This window comes from Neolamprologus brichardi, chromosome 23, assembly GCF_056152115.1.
Source record: "Neolamprologus brichardi isolate AB-2024 chromosome 23, ASM5615211v1, whole genome shotgun sequence".
Taxonomy (NCBI): Eukaryota; Metazoa; Chordata; class Actinopteri; order Cichliformes; family Cichlidae; genus Neolamprologus; species Neolamprologus brichardi.
The window spans coordinates 38031378-38048909 of NC_142125.1; the positions used below are offsets into that span (position 1 = coordinate 38031378).

At 44.0% G+C, this 17532-nt stretch overlaps 2 protein-coding genes across 4 annotated transcripts; both read left to right on the forward strand.

The window, feature by feature from the left end:
- The first annotated feature begins 340 nt into the window (after positions 1-340).
- On the forward strand, positions 341-11884 carry zc3h13 (zinc finger CCCH-type containing 13). 3 transcript variants are annotated; one of them, XM_087835605.1, is made up of 20 exons: positions 341-497; positions 1124-1300; positions 1460-1563; positions 1664-1778; positions 1908-2019; positions 2153-2319; positions 2459-2607; positions 2686-2886; positions 3026-3193; positions 3324-3667; positions 3804-4262; positions 4847-5095; positions 5177-5660; positions 5848-6044; positions 6347-7582; positions 7695-8348; positions 8437-8580; positions 8809-9009; positions 9786-9949; positions 10053-11884. In XM_087835605.1, exons 2-20 carry the CDS (start codon positions 1133-1135, stop codon positions 10260-10262), a joined length of 5526 nt encoding a protein of 1841 aa, XP_087691731.1. In that variant the 5' UTR covers positions 341-497; positions 1124-1132; the 3' UTR covers positions 10263-11884. The 3 variants fall into 3 exon arrangements, with proteins under 3 accessions (XP_087691731.1, XP_087691733.1, XP_087691732.1); XM_087835607.1 differs by having other exon boundaries at positions 3032-3193; XM_087835606.1 differs by having other exon boundaries at positions 341-468.
- A 1821-nt stretch (positions 11885-13705) lies between these two features.
- rpl31 (ribosomal protein L31) lies at positions 13706-16662 on the forward strand. Its single transcript, XM_006804958.3, has 5 exons — positions 13706-13831; positions 14295-14398; positions 15496-15621; positions 16397-16509; positions 16594-16662. Exons 1-5 carry the CDS (start codon positions 13706-13708, stop codon positions 16623-16625), a joined length of 501 nt encoding a protein of 166 aa, XP_006805021.3. The 3' UTR covers positions 16626-16662.
- Positions 16663-17532: the final 870 nt, after the last annotated feature.

Here is a 17532-nt window from a genome sequence, read left to right on the forward strand (position 1 = left end):
AGCAGTACACTTTCATTTGTAAATTCAAGCTGTTCTTCATATTTTTGGCCACCAGATGTCACCAGAGATGACTGTGTTGAAAAGCTTCGGCATCAATAAGCCAGTATTGAAATATAATGTTTTTTCTGCTACATTTACAAAACAAGTTTTCCCGGCAGCCGAGTTCTAATCTTAGCTAGCTAGGTCTCAAGGTGCCATCTTTCAAGATTTATATCTTGTGTATGTGTGTAAGCCGCCGCAGCTGAACTGGGGGAAAATATAATTAAAAGCTGTACACATGAACAGGCGGTGGCGGTAATGCATCGCCGCGGAGGTCGAGTTCCTCTTTCACAAACCACAAAAGAAGAAGGACCTATGACGCGCACTCTCCGCCAATATGAAGGCACCCAGGGCAGTTTCTGCCTTTGCTTTTAAAGAATAAGCCTTGTAATTTTTTTTACAAGTGCTAAATCCGCCAGCCTGATTAAAGTAGGTGTGACACCGAAAAAATATCTTGGGTGAGACCGTGTTTTCATTTACAGATTAGCATGCAGGCTACTGGAGCAGGCTAAGATAGGCCCCGCGCTGAGATAAAACATGACACAGTTAACTTTAGCATTAGCCTGCATTCGCTTGTTTTATTCTCGTATGAGATATGCAGAATAATTACTGTTAATCTACGACGCTTTTTGAATTTCAGAAGCATCCTGGTTAGTTAAAGATGGTAAACAGAACTCAGTTCTTGTAGTTAACGGGGAACTTCAGCTTGCTTAAAGGTAGCATGCGTTGTTGCTCGCTATAAGTTAGCGCAGAGCAGCTGCACTGACGGCAGATATTTGCATGTGTTTATGTTTTGGATGCTCCATTATGCACAGGAGTACTAAAGCATCCGGGAAGGCCATGTGATTACCAAACTGTTGCAACAGTAGCAGTGAGAAATGGGTTTTCAGTTGCAGTTTAAGATGGGTTGTAGGGAATGAATTAATTCAGGGAGTTTGAGGGAATCGCACTGCAAAGAAAGTTTCCTGCCAGACTTGCTTTGTTTTTTTTTTTGTTTTTAAGTCATTTTTTTCCTAAAGTGCCAAGTTGTAAACATGCAGATGATTAAAGAGAGTTCACTGAGCGTTGTTTGTCATAATTGCAGTCCTGCAGAATGTCCAAGATCAGGCGGAAGGTAACAGTGGAAAATTCAAAAACCATATCTGACAGCAGCAGCAGCAGCAGCACCACAACCAGCAGCAGCACCAACCCCGCTGCTCCGTCCCGCAGGCCAAGTGTGTTTGAAAGGCTTGGACCCAGCACTGGGAGTAATGCTGCTGATGTATGTATAACCCGGAGGTCAGAGAGGGTTTTCCCCCTCCAGGGGTAAATCTCCAAGTCTCTGTGTCTTTGAATGAATATGGCACAGTGCTTTGTTTCTTCTTTGGCCTGGCTCATCTGTGTTTTGTTTTTTTGTTGTTGCTTTTCTTTTTTTTTTTAGAGTCACTGTAGAAATTGGCTGAAGACTGGGAATTGCAGTTACGGCAACACTTGTCGCTACACACATGGAACTCAGCCACGAGGCAAAGGATTTAGCTTTAGCCGGTAGGATGGCTGCGGTTATTGAATTTGTATTGAGTGTTGCTTTTAAAATCAAATCGACCTTTGTGCATGTGTTTTTCTAATCTCTGCGTTAATGAAACAGGTCAACCGAGAGGCCCACAGGTGATCTGCGGGAGAGGATGAAAAATAAAAGACAGGATGTTGAAGCAGAAAACCTGAAACGAGACCTAGATGAGCCCTCGTCCCCCACAGTAAGAGTGAGTCCTCTGCTCTTTTGGTCTTTGATAACAACGCATTTCTGAATGAAGAATCTAGTTTCGATTTGAAATCATTTTGGAAATTTTAGTACATGGTGCACAACGGTTTGTTTGTGTGTGCTACTGTAGCAGAGAGAGTCCTCCAGAGGCCGACACAGAGAGAAGGAGGATATAAAGATAACAAAGGAGCGTACCCCAGGCAGTGAAGAAGAACCCACAGAGTGGGAAACCAATCGTGAAGGTTCGGTGTTTTGTTTTGATGACGTTTAAAGGGAAATTTATTTGTAAATACCATTTTGATGTTGTGGATTGAAACTCTCTTCTCCATTCCAATTTTATTGTTTTGTTTTGGGGGGTTTTCCATTAATTTTCAGACTCTGATATCGGTGATTACGACTATGAGCTATCCCTAGAGATGAAGCGTCAAAAGATTCAGCGTGAACTAATGAAATTAGAGCAGGAAAACTTGGAGAAGAGAGAAGAAATTGTCATCAAGAAAGACGAAACTCAGACGAAAGCCAGAGCGACAGCCTTGCCAAAGGTAAGCGATGAGATGCTTTGATTATTTCAATACGTGACCTCTGGATTTCAAAAGTATTAGCACAGCTCACTTCCTCCGTTTAAGTAGCTGTCTGCAACACATCTGAATTTTAGCTCGATCTGTCACATTTGTCCTTCAGGCTTCCCCTGAGCAGTTAAGCTCCAAAGATTCACCCTCATCCAGAAAGTCCAGTGGCTCGCCAAAACATAAACGGGGAAACAAAGGGCTGGGCTCGGGGAAGAAAGAAAAGAAGGCATCAGTATCCTCACCTGTTTTAGAAACTACCAGGTAGGGAAGAAAAACAAAATATGAGACCTACAGATTTGATGAGGTTCTGATAAATATCTTCCATCATTCTTTAATCAGGTCTTCGAAAGGAAGCCACAGCAAGAAGAAAGGGCCCCGTACCCCCAGTCCCCCTCCACCGGTCCCTCTGGACCTGCCCGTGGTCGGGAAAAAACACAAAGGCAAGCACAAAAATAAGGAGAAGTCTGACGAGAAGCAGAAGGAGGGTAAAGATCGTGGACGAGATGCAGAAAAACACAAAGAGAAGAAGGAAAAACGCAGGTAAAGTGGGGATTTAGTGCATGTGCATCCTGCAGCGTGTATATGTTTTTAATTCGTTGAGTCATATTCACAGTTATCCTGAGTTATCCTTTTCAACTTCCAGTGCTCGCTCTTTATAATGTCACCTTTTTGTTTGAAGGGACAGATCAGACAGTTCGCACAAGGCCAAGAGGTCTGTGACATCAGAGGAGCGTTCTGGTAGCGTGTCATCTCCCTCCAGGGGTGCGTCGCCCTCAGCCAGGAAGAAATCTACCTCTCCTAAAGCTTCCTCCCATAAGGCTTCTATCTTGGCATCCCCTCCTCACAGGTGAGCACACAGAAACCTTTTTTTCCAGGGCTGTAGACATTGCAGGATCACTCACCTGTACTTCTTTCTTCACAGTTGGGTAAATATTTGGTCATGACAGCCAAGAGGAAATAACCTTTTGTCACTGCAGGTCTCCTTCTCCTCCACGCCACCAACGCAGCCCCACTCCTCCCCGTCACCGCTCGCCTTCGTCCCACTCCGGTTCCTCTGCCCAGCGGCACTCTCCCTCTCCTCGACGCCGTCGTTCTTCTTCCCCCATCTACCACAGAAGCGCCACCGCTCAGGCCTCCGCCTCCTCACCTCAGAGCTCCCGGCGCTCTCGTTCGCCTCCCGCTTCTCATGACACCTCGTCACCCCATCGGCGGTCTGACAGGTTGAGCCCCAGCCGGCGCCACTCCAGGGGCCGCGAGAGGAGTCGCGGCGACAGAGAGAGGAGTCCTCCCATCCAGGACCGCAGACATGAGCGCAGAGATGGTATCTTCATCTTCCATTACTGGATTTCTATTTCTCAGTCTGTTGGCTGATTGGAGCCTTGCTTTAAAATACAGGCTGTCAATTAAAAAAATGTACATTTATCTGCTATTAAGCTATTTGTCTTTTCTCCGCACAGATAGTCACAGCAAACGAGAGAAGGACAGCATCCGTGACGACCGGGACTATGACTCTGAACAGATCTCCCGGGATGCCCGTGACGACCGGGACGCCCGAGATGCTCGTGACCGACGGGACGCTCGTGACCGAGGAAGGGAACCAACTCGAGATTCTCGTGATAGCAGGGACGTGAAGGACTTGAGAGAGAGCAGGGTGGAGACCTGCTCCAGTCGAGACCGCGAACGGGAGCGAGAGAAGGACCGGGAAAAGGAGAGGGAGCGAGAAAAGGAAAGAGACAGAGAGAGGGAGAGGATTGATGCACACAGGAAGGAGGACCTGACTCAGGATGACAGGAGCTACGGGAGAGGGCATGGACGTGACGATGGAGGCAGAGGAGAAGCAAGGACTGAGAGCAGGACGGACAGAGCTGATAGGAATGGCCGAGGTAGAGGACGCGCTAATGACATACCTGAGAAAGGCAAGTAAATAAAAGCAAAGTGATTATTTTCACTATTTTTAAAGTATGAATTTGAAATACTGCTGCGGCAACAAAAGACGAGACATTTTGATAATAAGCTGCTGGAACATCTCATATCTAATGAGGGAAATTAACAAAATAATTGAGAGTGAAAAGATGATTGGCTGATTGCTCTGCTGGTAAAAAGACTGCGTGATAAATTGCTCAAAATTTTCAGAGTAAAAGACTGGAGATTTCTGCTTCCCATGATCAATAAAAGATTGAGCAGGGCTCGCAAAATCGCCAGCCCGACGTCCCGGAGCTAGCGATATCTCCGGTCGGGCGACCAAAATCTATCTCAGCCCCGCCCGTCGGGCTATAAGATAACCCGACGGGCGGGATATCGCTAGCTCCGGGACGTCGGGCTAGTGATTTTGCGAGACCTGGAAAGGATCTGCAGAAATCTTTTTTTACGCAAAGGAAAAGCAGAAATGCTAGCTCAAATCTTCACTGTATCCCAAATTTGATTGTTTTCCCTTTTAGTCTTTTTGGGTGACTGTCTTGAAATATATGTCAACCCATTTTCTCATTTTTCCTTCTGTTAGGCTCCAACAGAAACTCCCGGGGTTCCCAACTGGAAAGCAGCCATGACAACTGGGAATCGCGGAGCAGTGCCGTTCGTGAACGGAGTGTGGAGAGGAGCACAGATCGCAGTGCCAATGAAAGAAGCTCTGACAGGGTGCAGGACCGAGATCGCTACGAGTGTGAGAGAAGAGGGGAGCCGACCAGAGACCCCTCGTATGACAGGAGAGGAGGACACGGAGAGCGGGATCGCAGAGACAACCGAGAAAGAGGTGAGGATTAGAAGCCCGCACGTGATTTCCTTCGTTAAAGTGAGTGTGTAGTTATTCATGGCTGGTTTCTCTGTTTAACAGACCAAAGGGCAGCTTCTCCAAGCAGACACCAGGGGAGGCTGGAGGAGTCTGAGAGGGACGAGAGGAGGGACGAGCGCAGGACTGAGAGAGCTGAAGACAGGAGAGACGACAGGACTCGCGAACGGGAGAGGGAGCGAGAGAGGGAGCGGGAGAGAGAGAAAGAGAAGGAGAGAGAGCGGGAGAGAGAGAGGGAAAAGGAACGGGAGAAGGAGAGGGAGGCGGAGAGGGAGCGGGAGCGGGCCAGGGAGAGAGAACGAGAGCGAGAAAGGGAGAGGGAGCGAGAGCGAGAGAGGGAAAGGGAGCGCGAGGAGCGGGAGAGAGAGAGGGAGAGGAAAGAGAGGGAACGGGAGAGAGAACAGCGCGAGCGGGAGAGACTGCGGGAATGGGAGGCCCGAGAGAGGGGAAGGGAGGAGAGGCGGGAGAGGAGAGACGACGCCAGGGATGAACGGCCGGTTCGAGACAGCCGGGACGATCGCAAGTTGAGGCATGTGTCAGTTTTTAATCCGTGTATTTGTGCGACTTTCTACATTAAATAAATAGTCATCCGCACATAATCCAGCAATTATTTACAAAGTAAAGTTTCTGAATGTTCGGATTTAGTTTGATTTAGCCGTTATCGTGCTAATCTCCAAATACTGATCTGCGTTTATTATAATGTCCTCTCCTTCTAGTCGTAAGAGGCCCAGGATGGATAGCAGCCAGAGTCCCCGATCCTCTCCTAAGCGAACGACACTGGACCTCAGTCCAGCAGACAGCGACGACTACAATAGTGCCGAAGATAAAAGTGAGCGCCCGATTGGCCGAGGGCAGGCCAAGCTCCACCCTCAGCCCCTCCTCCCCAGCCCAGTGTGTCTGCCTCCATCTGACAGTAGGGAAATTCACACACTTATATTTTAATGGGGGTTGCACTTTTCTCATGATACACATCCTTCTGTAAACGTGTGTGCTCTGTGTAAACACTTTGAAGTTTCATTTCTCTTTGTAAAATGTGCTGGTGCTTTGGAGTCATTGGCTGTCAAGTGAAAAGAAAATGAAAGAGCTTTCATGTCAAAGGGCTCCTTTAGGTTAGATTTTCCTTTCACTGCATTTTCAGCCGATACCTCCAAGGAAAAACTTCTGTACTTGACTCCAATGCTTTAAAAGTGCTGAACGTGTTTATGTGACACACAGATGGGGACAAGCATCGTCTGCTGAGCCAGGTGGTACGGCCCCAGGAGGCGCTGTTACGATCGCCGCCGAGAACTGCCGCATCCGATGACAAGCCCACTCACTGGAAGGATGAGGACCGCAGGGTAGTCGGGGACAAAAGGGAAGCACGCGGTCGCCATGAGGACCTGGAGCCTCGTGGGGAACGAAGCAGAGGGGCCGACAGGCGTGGAGAGCACCTCTCAGACGCGCCTTCTGACTTGCGTACCAGAGGCAGAGATCCTACACCGCCTCCGCATCTACCCCTTGCTGCTGCCACTGAAGACAGAGAGACCAGTGGTTCCCAGTTGCATGAGGAGGGGAAAAAGAAGACAAAGTCACAGAGGAAGGGCTTGAAGAAGGGTCGCAAAGACGAAGAGACTGTCGCTGGCAGTGCCCTGGCTGCTGCAGGGGACCGATTCAACCCCGAGCCCCCATCTGGGGCTTCTGCGGACGTGCCTCCACCCTTACATTCTCCCAGGAAAGGGGCAAAGAAGAAAGCTCTAGAGCGAAAGAGGAAGCGATCGCGAGGGGCGGAGTCTGAAGCATCCGAGGAGGAAACTTCAACCTACCTGCCACACAGTAAGAGGAAGAGGGGTCCTCGGACACCGCCGCCCTCAATGAGACCTGATCAGCGAGGCGCTGGAGGGAATACAGAGCGCTCTCCTCTCTCCAAAATGGACAATTTCAGTGACTGGTCAGATGAGGAGGTGACAGACCGGGGAGGCTCGCTGGAAACACTTGCTCCTTTGGTTTCTGCTGATAGGGCTCCTGCTGAACCTCTCAGGAGAGGTGGAGGCCCCAGGATGGGCCGGGGTAATCCACCACCCATTGCACCTCTGCTCTCCCAGGATCCTCCAATGCTGTTGCAGACTTTGCCTCCGCAGCCTCTCATGTCCCAACCGCTGCTCCGCAAACCCCCACCAGAGCAGACGCGCAGCAGCAGCATGGGGAGCAACCAGAGTCGGACATCGTCTCGACGCCTGCGTTCACCCTCTAACGAGTCAGCCCACAGAGAAGATCCTCAGGGCCCGCGATCGCGCCGGGGCATACTTCAAGGCACCAACTCTCGGGACCGGGAAAGAGAGCGGGAGCGAGAGAGAGAACGGGAGAGGGAGCGAGACCGAGAGAGGCCGGCGGCGAATGACCCTCCGTGCTCTGAGAGGAAGTCCCGGATTGATCAGCTGAGGAGAGGAGAGCCCAGCCGTAGCACCTCATCAGGTAAAAGCGTCACCCGAATCCTGAACGTGACACAGAATTGCACACATCCTGTGCTACCAGGATCACAATTTGACCTATGTTGATTTATTTATTGATTTATTTTTGAATTTAGACCGGCAGGATTCTCGCAGCCACAGCTCCCGACGCAGCTCTCCTGATTCTGAGAGGCAGGCCAGGTCCAGGTCCCGTGCCGGCTCCTACGACAGTCGAGAACGAGAAAGGGAAAGGGAGCCATTTGAACGGGAAAGAGAGAGGGAGAGAGAACGCAAGGACCTCCGACCTCAGCAGCAACAGCAGCAGCCTCTGCTTCTTCAACAGCAACTACAACAACCACCATCAAGAGAATGGGAGCCTGAATGGCCAAGCCGGGGGCGGGAGCCCCTGCTGATGCGTCCTGGTCGCGAACCTCTCCTTAGGGAGCGGGACATCCGGGACAGGGAACGCTTACTCCCCGAAGGACTCATCCAGCAGCATGAACGGGAACGGGAGAGAGAACGGGAGAGAGACAGTCGAGGTGACCGAGGTGTTGACCGAGAGAGGGAAAGGTTGATGATGATGGATATCACGCCCCACGGGGACCCCAGGGCTCCAGTACGAGGGGACATCAGAGGAGACTTGCGAGGAGACTTGATGAGACAAGACAGGATGGATTACGAGCCTATGCTGCCCAGAGAAGCTTTCAGTCCTCCAGAGCCCGAGAAACCGAGCAACAGTCCCCATCTAACTGGAGATCAACGGGAGGTGGAGAAGGCAGACAGCATCGATGGTAAGAAGATAAAAATGTGCATAAATGTTTTTTTCATTTCTTGTTTTTCCTACAAGGATTTTAAGAAAACTGTTTGTGGTGGTTTTAGGAGACGATGACGGGAAGGAAGACGATGTCCAGTCTATGGCATCTGTTGGCGAGGAGTACGAACCGATCAGCGATGATGAGCTGGATGAAATTCTGGCTGACAGCCAGAAAAAAGAAGATCAGCAAGAAGAAGAGAAAATCACAGGTACAATAAAGACATTCTGTGGATAATATATACACACATGAAAGTGTGTCATCAGTTTCTCTCCCCTCTTTATTTCTTTATTTTTATTTGATTGTCTTGAATTCTGATAGGCCTGAAGTTCATCAACTCTACAATTAATAAAAATTGAGAAAATGCAAAGTATTCAGTTGAAATTTTCTCCGGTGATCTTTAACAAATGAAGCCTCTGCCTTTGCCGTGTGCCGACAGGTCCTCTGGATGTGATAGATGTGGACTGGTCCAGCCTGATGCCCAAACAGAAACAGGAACCGCGGGCAGCGGGGGCAGCCTTGCTCCGCTTCACCCCAGGGGCGGTGCTTCTTAGGGCAGGCATATCCAAGAGACTTGCTGGCCCAGAACTCCTGGAACAAGTCAAAGAAGTGTGCAAGTCTGAGCTGGACGATCCCAAAGGTGAGTTGGGGACATAAAAAGTGGATGTATTGAGTCAACAGTCCAATCTCATTAAAGGAAAAAACAATTTTCTGCAGAATACGTATGTTGTTGGAGATCGGCCAGAGAAGAAAAGTCGTAGGCTTTTGGATACTGTGGAGGGGACATTTAAATTCATGTCTGTACCTCTAGACTGAAAATATGAAGTGGCATGCCTGTTTATCATTAAGAGAAGGGGTTCCCGTCACCAAATAAACCAAAACGAAGAGGAAATGGATAACACCACCGGCAACTTAATAAACTGCCATTCCCTTCCTCCTCTCCTCATGCGTCATCTCCCGAACTGAAGCCGGGGTCCAACACATGACAGCGTGATTAAATGTGCATATGTGTTCCAGATATTGTTGCAGTTATTGTCAGCAGATTAGACGTGGGACCGTCTCTGGACAGCTGATATAAGCTGGCTAAATGACAAGAACATTGTGGCAGCTAATGTTAGGTTCGAGTGGCCTAAAATTCACACCTTGCAGTTTGGTTACATTTTCACATTGTAAGAGAGTTTATTCACTAACTGTAACAAAGTTACATCCACTTCAAAGACAGTTTCACTCATGCTGGCTAACAGCAGCGCTACAACAGTTCAGCGTGTCGTTGATCAGAGCTCGTCTGACTCCTTGACCCGGATCAGGCTCCTTTTACAAAGTTTCACAACCTCTTCCAGAAGAAATAAAGCTGAACGCTTCTTTTTTAAAATTCCTGTTGATCCAATTACACCTCTGTTGTCGTCATCTTGGTAGATGCTGACAAGCTCTTTGAGCATGACCTGGGAGCCTTGAATATGGCAGCTCTGAACAGGCGGGTGGAGAGGGCAGGTTTATTGAGAAATCTGGGGCCGTGCTGCAAGGCCTTGTGTGCTCGCAGGGACTTCGCCATCCGCCGGCAACTGTTGAAAAACGAAAAGGTATGTGCTCTCCAGTTACAGACCTAAATTAATAAACAATATGTTGATCTCAATCTTAAATTAATGTGCTTAAATCTCTTAACTCTTAACTATTTTTTCTCAGGGTCTATCCAAGCATGACCCCACCACACCTGTGGTGGACAATGAACTCCTGCAGATGAGCATGCGTCTTTTCAGAAGGACCATGGCTGGTCAGGCATCGGCCCCGGAAAGGTCGGACAGTGGGTCAGCACCAGCAGCTGAAATTACTGAAGCTGGTAGTGGTGGTAGTAGTAAGCTCAGCACAGCACAGCCTGAGGTCTGTGTGTCCTGAGAGTAAAACACATCAGAGGTGAATGCTTCTAGGCCTTTACTTCCTCTCACTCCTAACTCGCTGTCTCATTTCGTTACATTCATAGCCTTTTTAGTCACGAGAGGGAAAACGGCAATGTTAGGACTCTTTCAGTTATTTGTTTTTCACGATGTGTTCCATAGAGAGGGGCCTATGGAGGGGTGCAACTATCCATGTATGAGAAATCTAAAACGCCTAAAATGACTTCATGTTTTTGTGGATTTACAGTGTTTTAGAGCAGATTTATGACGATCAGTTTCACCTGCCTGACAAAGATTTGTTTCCTATGTTGTGCATTGGTTAGTACAACTGTGCATTAAAATGGTTAGATGTTGATTATTTTTTAATTTTTTTTTTGTAACTGGTCTTTTGGTTTGTATGAAACGACTGTTCAGCCATGACATAATGGGACACTTAATATTGTTCTGGTTTTTTTGTTTGTTTGTTTACACCATAATACATGAATGCGAGTCTATAGCATTGGCTGCAGATTTTATCGACTCACAACAGTGAAACATCCTGCAGGAACTTGAAAGAACATTTCTCACTAAAAAGCACTGCCAAGCTATTCCTTCACTGAATGTAATTAGTTAAAGCTTTTAGTTTGTGGAAACACGCTTTATTTTTTGTGTTTCTTTAAATGGTTTGGCAGTGTCTTTCTTACAGGAACTGAAGGGAGTGCAGATCACCAGATCACGAACATGAACGAGTGGAATTCCTCTTCTCACAAGCCCACATCATCCACGATGGAGCCAAAGCGCTCCCAGTAGGAAAAGACAGTGTACTGCTTAGGAAATAATGACTGAAAACAAGCCATTAATCTGAACTTTCAATCTGTCATGCAGTCGGCTAAACAAGGTCACGGTAGTCTTGCACAGATGGATAAGGTGCACCTTTAAAATGTGGTTGTATCAGGAGACAGTTGCTTAACAAAAAACGCAAGATTTGCATTATGTGTGTGCTGGGATAATTTTAAAGGACTGAAAAGATTAGGAAGGGGCAAAGTACTTTTGTCCTAAAGCTCTGGATTCAACACGATCCACCACCCAATCCAGCTCCATGACAGGAAATCTGATTCCTCTTCTCCACCCATTCGGGGTCAGCGCCTGTCCTACACCCAGTTTTCACATTTTGACTTCCACTGAAAATTTCTGCCAAAACGAAATTGACAATAACACAATACCGAAAATAAAAAGTTTCCAAAATTGGGACCACTTACTAAGGAAAGGACTACCTCATGAAATCTTGTCCCACTGAGGAAATAATTCACCATCTGCTACATAATCTGTGGTTCACGATGTGGGTCGGTTTCGAGAACTAACAGGAGTGGCCGAAAAGCAGTATCAGTGATTTTATCGACACAGAGACATCGAACTTCGTTTCCCATTATATTTCAGTTTGACCATGACTCTGGTTTTACAGAAAACATTTTTACAAACTTTTTGCCCTTGTCTCTAATATTCGAGTAATGATATCTGGTTTAATGCTGTAATTTTTTTTTACTGTAAAATAAATATTGACATTTTCACAAATAAGGACAAACGTGATGAAATCTTCAAGCAAACACATTTTTGAGGTAAGTTCTGGAGTTTAGCATATAATTACCACCACTTCATGGGTGATAGGTTTATGAGTTTGTCTCCATATGAGTCTACAGAGGGAGTCTTATGACTACTATTTTTTTTTTTTTAATGCATTGGCATTTTATCAGTGTCATACTAAAAAGTAGATCAGCCTTCATATCGGGAAAATATGAAAAAAACTTTATAAAACAAAACTGTCTTCGAAAAAACTTACACTACCCAGGACTTAATTACCTGAAAAGATTTTTATACTACAAACAGTGTATGATACTATTAAAGTTTATTTGTCTTCTGGTTACGATTGTCCTCTTTACAAGGACAACACTGTAGTTGATGTTCACAGAGATACGATATGGCTTTTAAAAATGTAATCAGCATGAATGAGTAGTAGTGATTTTGTCATTTGTAATGATTTTTTGTAGACATTTGTGTAAAAATTTGATTGTGTTAAAAACATTCTTACTTGTAGACATGACATTTTGTGTGATTACACACATCTTTAAATTATAAGCGCAGCAATTCCTTTAGTAGAAAAAAATAATGATTACAACCATTCTTAATTCAATTATGTGGAAAAATTTGTTTAATTTCACATTTCTTTACATGTGCAAAATAACACCATGTTTGATGTAGTATATACTTAAAATATGTATATTGAAAACAAAGATATACATTTTTTAAGTTATTTAAATATATTTGTCACCATCTGTGATTTTAATAATTAATTTTACCTTTCTAGTATATCTGAGATTCTTACAAGTAGACATATCAGTAGAATTTGGATGTTAACTAAAGTTTCAATTAGGATGCCTGAAATGTGAGAAGAGTTGTAGGTATCTACAGCAGTTCAATTGCTGATAGTAATTATTAATAACAATCGAACTTTGACTAATAAAAACTGGATTCTAGATGCTAAAATTGCATTTTAGCTTTTTCAACGTGGAGTTTAAAGATAAGCCATAAAATCTTTGTTCATACAGAGGAAAATTCTGATGCCGCTCTGCTTGGTGCAATGAAAACAGCAACTGGGTGTAGAGTCACAAACATCAAAAAATTATATGAAAGGTATACACTTAAAACAATTATCAACATACAAGGAATATATACAGAACGAAACAGTTGGAGTATGATTACAAACAAATATTAATGGTAAAGCAACTGATACTTGCACGTTTCTACTGAACACTGAAAGGACTTAACACAGTGTGTCATAGTTATACACGTACATATTTTCTACACCTGTGCTTTCAGTGTTAAATTCACACTTCAACTTTGAAGAACCCGTACTTCAATGCCCAAGGGCACTTAAGCATGCAGACTGGAGCAGCCAGGGATCAACCCACCAACCTTCTGAGGCAATGACCGGTCACCGGCTCTACTTCCTGAGCCACCTCGGGTAGCTAATACATACGTGAACAGTAGTGCAAATAGGTTGAGAGTGAAATAATAATTTACCGGCAAAAGTGATGACAGAAAAAGTATTAGAGATAATGTGGTAAGGAACAGTTAGAATGCTATAAGAACACCGTGTTGTGCGTTTGTTTTCAAGTGTACTGAAAAACATAACATGTATTAAAATTTTCTTAAAATGCACTCAAAACACGACCGACTGAAATGTAGAAACGTTCTAATAGTATTGTAATAATAGTTGACAAAGTTACAGGACTCTTACAATGGAGTTTCCAGTGATAAGTGAGGAGCTATTCATATCAATGATTAATACTTTTGCTAATATGATGCGAATCGTAGATATCTTTAATAAGAACTGTTAGTCATTACTCGACAGAAGACAAATGTTACATCCAACAATTTGCATAAAAGCTACTTCTTTAAAGATTTTTCATGCTAGGAACCATTAGCTCTACGTTTGTTGTTAACGGGCCTCATTCGAAACGAACCGGCTTCCTTTACCCACAACCCTCCACCTTAGCTCAGTCCTTCCGACTTCCGCCTCAGCTAAGAGCCGAGGTGAGTAATTTTTTCAGAAACTATAATTCTACAATCCAGCACCATCCTGTGCTATTAAAGCCACAGAAACGTTCATCCATCGTGTAATAATGTTTATTAGTACTGTATCTGCTGTTATGTGACCATTTTGATGTTGCTGAATGTTTGTAAAGACACTTTAAAGCGACGAAGGAGAAGCACCGGAGCGGTTTCTAGCTGCATGGCTGTCCGTGTTCTCCACACACTGCTGGAGTGTTTGTCACTCAGAGCACGAACATAATACCAGCACTACAGTTATTCTTTTAACGTTTATGTCATTTATTTTCTTATTTAAGCTACATGTTGGCTTGAGTAAGTAACTGTTAGTAACGCTAGCATACGAGCTGTATGCTAGCGTCAGGCTTTTCTTCGGGTGTCGAGCTTAAGTTGTGTTGAAAGCGGACTCAAACTTAAGTATGCGTGTCTTTTTTCCCCTTCTTTCTAGATGGCCCCAACAAAGAAAGGAGAGAAAAAGAAGGGGCGTTCAGCCATCAACGAGGTGGTGACCAGAGAGTACACCATCAATGTCCACAAGCGCATCCATGGAGTGTAAGTACTGCTGGTGTTATGCCAAAAAACGATTTCCGATATATCTGTATGTTTAAAATATTTGCTTTTGTTGGTAGACTGTATAAAGCTGCATTAAAGAAGGGGTCATACAATAAATAAAGAAATTACCTTACTCTATCTAAAAATCACTTTGCCAAAAGGCTGATCTGCTTCTGTCTTGTGACAGGAATATTGTTCCTGGCTCAAATTGACTTTTATCGTTAATGATATAATGTTTGAAAGGTCAGTAAGTTATTAACAACAGTTTAAATACCGATTGAAGATTAGATTAAAATATATTAAAGCGACTGCAGTGTGGCTTTGTTGTGTGAGACGGCTGTCCACATGAGCACATTTTGTTTGGATGCACTAAAAGCAATCGTTCCTTTAACTTATTTTACATACATCTGAGCATTTTAGTCATTCATGAAATGTATTATATAAGAGAAGACAGAAGGATCAACGATAGAAATTCAAATTACATTAGGTCCCCTTGTTTTCCTGGGCACACAATAAAGCAGCGCACATAAAAACTAATAATGCCTCTCTATTAAAAAACAAAATGACATAAAAGCTAGAGACAAAGGTAGTTCAGTGAATAGACAGTGCTTCTAAGTGCTAATCTACAGTGAAAGGGAGAAAATGATCAATGAAAGAATTACATTTTTGAAAAAAACTTCCACAAACCAAAATACCATTTACCTGTTAATCTTGTCTGAGAAATGACAGATCCTTCAGCCACAAAGAAAAAGGGGGCATGAGGATCGGGTGAATTTGAGTATTTTGTGCTGTACAGAAGATAACATCAGGGGAACGGACGGATCTTCAATTTCCAAATTAAAGTGTCTGATTTGTTTGTTAACAATCATTAAAAAATAATAATAATAATCACACTAACACTTGGACAGTCTGGGTCATTTTTAAATTATTTTACCTAGAATAGGTCTAATAGGAATAAGTCACATACATTTAATTTGTCAGTGACTTTTATCTGTCGCCCGGTGCTGTTGTTCACCCAGTGTTGGCATGCTGAGAAATACTAATCAGGCTCTTTTCTGTTGTATTCATATTAAAGTTGTCCCTTTTTTCATTTGCAGGAGCTTCAAGAAGCGTGCTCCCCGCGCCATCAAGGAGATCCGCAAGTTCGCAGTGAAGGAAATGGGAACTCCTGATGTCCGCATTGACACTCGTCTCAACAAGGCAGTGTGGAGTAAGGGTGTGAGGTGAGCTGGTGCCCTCTTCAGATTTCAGCAGCTTCACCCTATTTGCTTTTATGGGTGATTTGCACTGCATCCGTGTTTATTCTTACCTCAAAGTCTTTTTTTTTTTTTTTACTTTCCTGCATATTTATATGAAGGGTTAAAGTGTGCAATACTGGCTGTCAGTAAGCTCCTGTCACCACAGTGACTTTAGGAACTGCTATATGTCAGCGTGTGCTTTAACAAGTTAGGTTTGTACAAAAAAGAAGAAAGAAAGCTGTAAGAAACATTCAATTAAAATTCTATGCTCAGGTGTGCCGTTGCCATTTTTCAGTCATTCTGGTTTTTTTACAGGTTAGTTGAACTAGTGGAGGTGTTGGTCAGCCTTCTGTGTGCACACAACTGAGATTTATTGGACATAGAGCAAAAGTTGTGCTTAGAAATACAAGATTGTCGGAGAACTTGTTGATGGCCCCATTGCTTTCAGTTATTTGTGATTCACTTACATCTATGTGGGAAAAATCGAATTTACCATATTTCTGTCTGTGCTGAAAGTAGGATATCTGAAGGTTTTCTAGTCTGTTTCTCAGCATATGAACAGAAGAAGAGAGGGGAGGTGTTTTTCAGTGTTGTGGTTTGCTGTAATTTAATATCTCGATGCATTGCTTAAGATTACACAGGAATTAAAACTGCATGAAATAAGAGTGGCAACATCCTGTGATTGTAGCAGTTAGTAACGTCTCAGCTAATCATTTAGCTTCCTGGTGTTCTTATGTGTGCATGCGTGTGTGTGTCACAGGAACGTCCCGTACAGGATACGCGTACGGCTGTCCAGGAAGCGTAACGAGGACGAGGATTCCCCCAACAAACTCTACACCCTGGTCACATACGTTCCTGTCACCACATGCAAAGGTAAGCATGTTTCTCACTCACTCTCAGGTACCCGTGGAAGTAATGATGACATTTTCTTAATCGTGTCCTCTCTTTTCCCCACAGGTCTGCAGACAGTCAATGTTGATGAAAACTAAAAGTTGTCTCCAAGTCGAATAAATGGAAATAAAAGGACATCTTGTGTTTCCTCTTGCATTTCTTTCTTTTGTTTTTTGTTTTTTGCTCATAACTGAAGGTTTGATTTGAGATTTGTTATGGATTAACGATGATAATTTTAGGCTAGCAAAACAGTCAAAGTTTGTAAAAATTAAATGAATCTTTAACCTGTTAATATAACTATTTATAATTAGATGTTTTTAACCTCCTAGGACCTGGTGTCCACATATGTGGACATCACATTTTGGGTTGTCTAGACCAGAATACTAAATTTTGCTCTACAAGGGCCTGATATCCACTTACGAGGACATTATACATATGTGCATCTCATTTTTGTCAGAAACAAAAATCAGGATTAAAAAAAAAAAATCTGGCAATTCTTTGTTTTTACACTCATCAGTGTCCTAATATGGCCCAAATTCAAAGAGAAATTAAAAATGCATGCCATGAAATAGTTTGGGTCTTAGGAGATTAAGTATAAGTAAGAACTGTCTTTGGGATTTGATGCCCTCTGTTTTCAAGCAAAGCAAAATTACTTTACTATTATTTGGGGGTTTTTTAGATGGTAAAGCTCCTGATTGGTCATTGAACACTACCACTATGACAATACAGTGCTGATAGTTTATAGGGGGAAAACAGCTGGATTTATTGGGGCGTGCTGGGTGGTGTTTATTAAGAATGTTGTTATGATATTTAAATGGAAAATGCATTAGGTGTTCAATTTCTTTGAACAATGGAGTCCACCTGCTTGATGGAGTGGAATATATTTGATTTAATCCGAATGTAGAGATATCAACAAAGTAAACCAAGTCGTCTCTTGAGGACGGTTCTTTTGACAGCTCCCTTTGCAGTTCACAACAGATTATCTGCCTCCATCTCACCTTATCT